This window comes from Rhagoletis pomonella, unplaced genomic scaffold, assembly GCF_013731165.1.
Source record: "Rhagoletis pomonella isolate Grant_MI unplaced genomic scaffold, Rhpom_1.0 Rhpom_scaffold_11622, whole genome shotgun sequence".
Taxonomy (NCBI): Eukaryota; Metazoa; Arthropoda; class Insecta; order Diptera; family Tephritidae; genus Rhagoletis; species Rhagoletis pomonella.
The window spans coordinates 911-5,046 of NW_023470155.1; the positions used below are offsets into that span (position 1 = coordinate 911).

A 4,136-nucleotide genomic window follows, 5' to 3' on the forward strand; every position below is an offset into this window, starting at 1 on the left:
TCTCTATGACAAAACAAGCTTTTTAAATCTCCTTCACAATACTTTGTAATGTTAATATTGTACTAGCATTAGCAAAACCATTTATCTACTAGTCTGTAAGAAATATTGTTTCATAGACTAAATAAATAAATAAATAAATTCATAACAAAATATGTAGATGACATCTTCGCAATAGTCAAATGCAATGACGCTAATATTATCCTCCAACATCTGAACCAATACCATAACAAACTTCAATTCACTATGGAAATGGAAGCAAACTCAAGCATCCCTTTTCTAGGCGCGCGTGTAGGGACCAACCCTAACACTTGTCGCAGTAGTTAAGTGGCAACATCAAAAGCCGCAGTAAACGAACAGAGCTGTTTGACATTCGTTTGTACTAACTGAAACCAACTTCATTCATTCAACGTATTTTCTAGCGACGCTAAAAAAGTCAGAATTTTCCGTGTGTAAAAGAAACTTGTATTTTTTTAATTTCTAAGTTAATAAAGACATATAGAAATAGTATTTCTATAACTGATGACCCCGCTATGAACATAATATGGTGAACGAAGGCGAAGATAGATACGAAGACGCTATCACTTCTTTCCATATGGCACGGCTCTCCATCAAGCCGCCACCGTTCTGGAAGCCTGATCCACGTTTGTGGTTCGCACAGGTGGAGGCGCAGTTTGTGCGAGCAGGGATTACGGCCGATGAAACGAAGTACTACACAATTGTAGCTGAAATTGATTCAGCAGTTCTCATTCACGCTACCGACATAATTTCATCACCACTTGTTAGTGGCATGTACGAAGCATTAAAGCAAAGACTGAATGCTGAATCTGGCGAGTCGAAGGAAAAAAGGCTCAAATGCTTATTTGAAGGCTGCGAATTGGGCGAGAAGAAACCTACTACTTTGCTTCGTGACATGAAAGACGTAGCAAGTCAGCGAGTCGATAAAGACGTTTTGAAATCGTTGTGGCTGCGACGTTTGCCTGTACAAGTGCAGTAGATTTTATCAACACTCGAGGGGATATCGAAGTTTTGGCTATGAAAGCCGACAATATCATGGAGATTTCAACAACAAATGGTAACATAGAGGTCGTCAGTGTACCCAGTCAGTGTCACCTGCTATTGCGGATTTGGTAAGCAGGCTCGATCGCCTCGAACGTAGCAGCAATAACGGCAAGGTCAGGGATGAACGGAACCGCAGCAATGCAGTTTCGGGTACAACGTCATCTACCAGTTCGCGCAGGACGAACACTCAACCAGCACACGACACTTGTTGGTATCACCGCACTTTTGGTGAAAATGCAAGACGATGCCGGCAGCCATATGCTTTCGGTCAGAAACGTTCGGAAAACTAATTAGTCCTCCGTTCAAAGCGGCTCCTGCGGAGGCTGATAATAACTACAGCCGCCTTAATGTCCGATATAGGACATCTTCACTACAATTTCTTGTAGCCACGGGTGCGGAGATATCAGTAGTACTCAAAAGTTGTAACGACAAGCGATCGAGCGCGCCTATGAATCTGGTAGCTGCAAACAACACGCAAATTAGTACCTATGGTACTAAGCGCATGATGTTGGACCTGGGTTTGCGGAACCAATTTTCGTGGTTGTTTGTAATTGCTGACGTTTCGTTAAAATTACTAAAAGCCGAATAGTGAAAGGAAAGCTCTATTGAAAGCTTAACTTATTATATTTCAATATTTCGCAAAAATAAGCTGATACGATTTTAGTGAAAATGGATTTAGGTTACGTAGGTGATAACGAACAAAGTTGCATTTTCAATTTTCGTCGTACGTTTTAGTGAACTTTTAACTAATTCAGGAACAATGTGTGTTAAAGGAACTTGTATTGTATATTTCGCAAAAATAAGCTGATACGATTTTAGTGAAAATGGATTTAGGTTACGTAGGTGATAACGAACAAAGTTGCATTTTCAATTTTCGTCGTACGTTTTAGTGAACTTTTAACTAATTCAGGAACGGTGTGTGTAAAAGCAACTTGTATTTGTTTAATTTCTAAGTCAATAAAGACATACAGAAATAGTATTTCTATACGCGTATACATAGAAGCGAATATCGCCTTCTTCTGGACTGGTATTGCAAGCCTACATCTTCTGGTCGCCTGATAAATTTCTTCTCTTCGCAACTAACTAAATACAAATTAAACACCGCGAAAAACCTCATAAACAAAATATTAACATTAAGCACAAACAATTCCATGAAGCGAATATTGAGAAAATAAAGAAGATCCTAAAAGGCAACAACTACCCTGAACATTTAACTCACAACTTAATAAAACAAAAAGTAATGCAAACAAACAATCATCATAATAGAACTTCAAGAACAGAAGCAATAAACTCAACAAAAAGTAACCACAATGTCACATACATCTCGAAGCTGACCGAAAACTTCGGCTGTGACTTTGCAAAACAACAAAACATAACACTTGCATACAAATCGAATTGCACATTATCCACTGTTTTTACAAAAAATAAAATGCTCAATATATGGAAAACAACAAAGTAACGTAATTTATGAAATTAAATGTAAGGGTAAGGAGAACGAGGAATGCGGAAAGGTGTACATTAGAACTACTACGCGAGCCCTAGGCACGCGCTTAAACGAACGTGAAACATATAAAAAAAAAATAGTACAGCGCTTTCACAACCCATACGAACTACTGGGCACTCAGCAGATTTAACAAACACAAAAATAAACGACAAAGAAACGCGAGAAAAAGACCAGATACACGCTATAAAGTTTAAGGATTTTGCATACTTAGTAAATTTTGTATGTAAAATACTACCAGATAGTTGCTTCTCCATACTCAAATGCAATCTAGTTAAAATATATTAAGGAACCATCATAAAATTAGTACTATTTTGGGATTTTTAACTTTTTGATATTTTCTTCCTCAACTTTGACTATCTCTGGTGAAAAAAAATGTACTGAGCTATAACTTTACATTACATAAAAAAATTGCTAATTTAATAAGGATTTCAGAAAGGTGCCACTCTTACTGTTTCGAATAGAAAAAAAAAAGTTATAGCCGCTTTTGTAGGCAAAGGACTGAGACACGCTAGAATGTATTTAATAGATTTAAATTTAAGTTGCTCTTGTTACCGACCAATGACATGCTAAATAGTACAAAGGTACATTATTACATGCTCCTGACATTATTTTATGTTACTTACCGGAATTAGTGAAAGTGGATTTTATGAAATTGGACCCTGCGAACATTGTGTTATTAATACTATGACAAAGAACACGCAGTATGAATATGCGGATATTCACCTAATTTACGGTGAAGCTTGCTGTAATGCCAGAGCTGCTCAAAGACTCTATGCAGAGCGATACCCCAATCGTCGGCATCCGGGTCGTAAAGTATTCGCCCGGACCCATAGAGAAATATATGAAGGTAAGTGATTTTTACACCTTTCTTGTTTGCTTGCTTGTTAACCATCATTTTTCACTTTTTTAAGGTCGCATACCTGGAAGGCGTGGCGGCGAAACAGGACGTCCTGCACCGGTAGATGTTGAAGTTGTGTTAGTGGAAGTGGAACTAGGTCCATCGACTTCAGTGAGAATTATGGTAAGACGGACGGGAATACCAAAAACTACAGTTCACAAAGCTTTAAAAGACCATCGATTTCATCCCTACCACATTCAGCGTGTTCAGGCTCTACAAGAGAGTACCTGTCGCGGGTTAGATTTTGCCGTGAAATGTTGCGAATGCATGAATCAGACCCCAACTTTTTTAATAAAATAATTTGGAGCGATGAATCATCATGCAAACGTGATGGTTACTTTAATTTACATAACCTTCACAGTTGGCAGATAGACAGACCTCACGAAATTAATTTTAATTGTCAGATATTGGGACCTGTGGAACTGCCGCCAACGCTCAAGTCTCACAGTTATTTAGAGTTCCTTCAGGAACGGCTTCCAGCTCTTTTAGAAGATGTACCCTTAAACCTGCGGCGAAGACTATGGCTTCAAAATGACGGGTGCCCTGCTCACTACGGGCGTGAAGTAAGAGTTCATTTAGACGAAACTTATCCTCGCCGATGGATTGGACGATACGGGTCAATCACCTGGCCTGCTCGATCGCCTGACCTGAATCCATTAGATTTTTTCTACTGGG

At 38.7% G+C, this 4,136-nt stretch overlaps 1 protein-coding gene across 1 annotated transcript; it reads left to right on the plus strand.

The window, feature by feature from the left end:
- The first annotated feature begins 541 nt into the window (after positions 1-541).
- On the plus strand, positions 542-994 carry LOC118756697. Its single transcript, XM_036491446.1, has one exon. The coding sequence runs from the start codon at positions 542-544 to the stop codon at positions 992-994; it is 453 nt and encodes a 150-aa protein (XP_036347339.1).
- Positions 995-4,136: the final 3,142 nt, after the last annotated feature.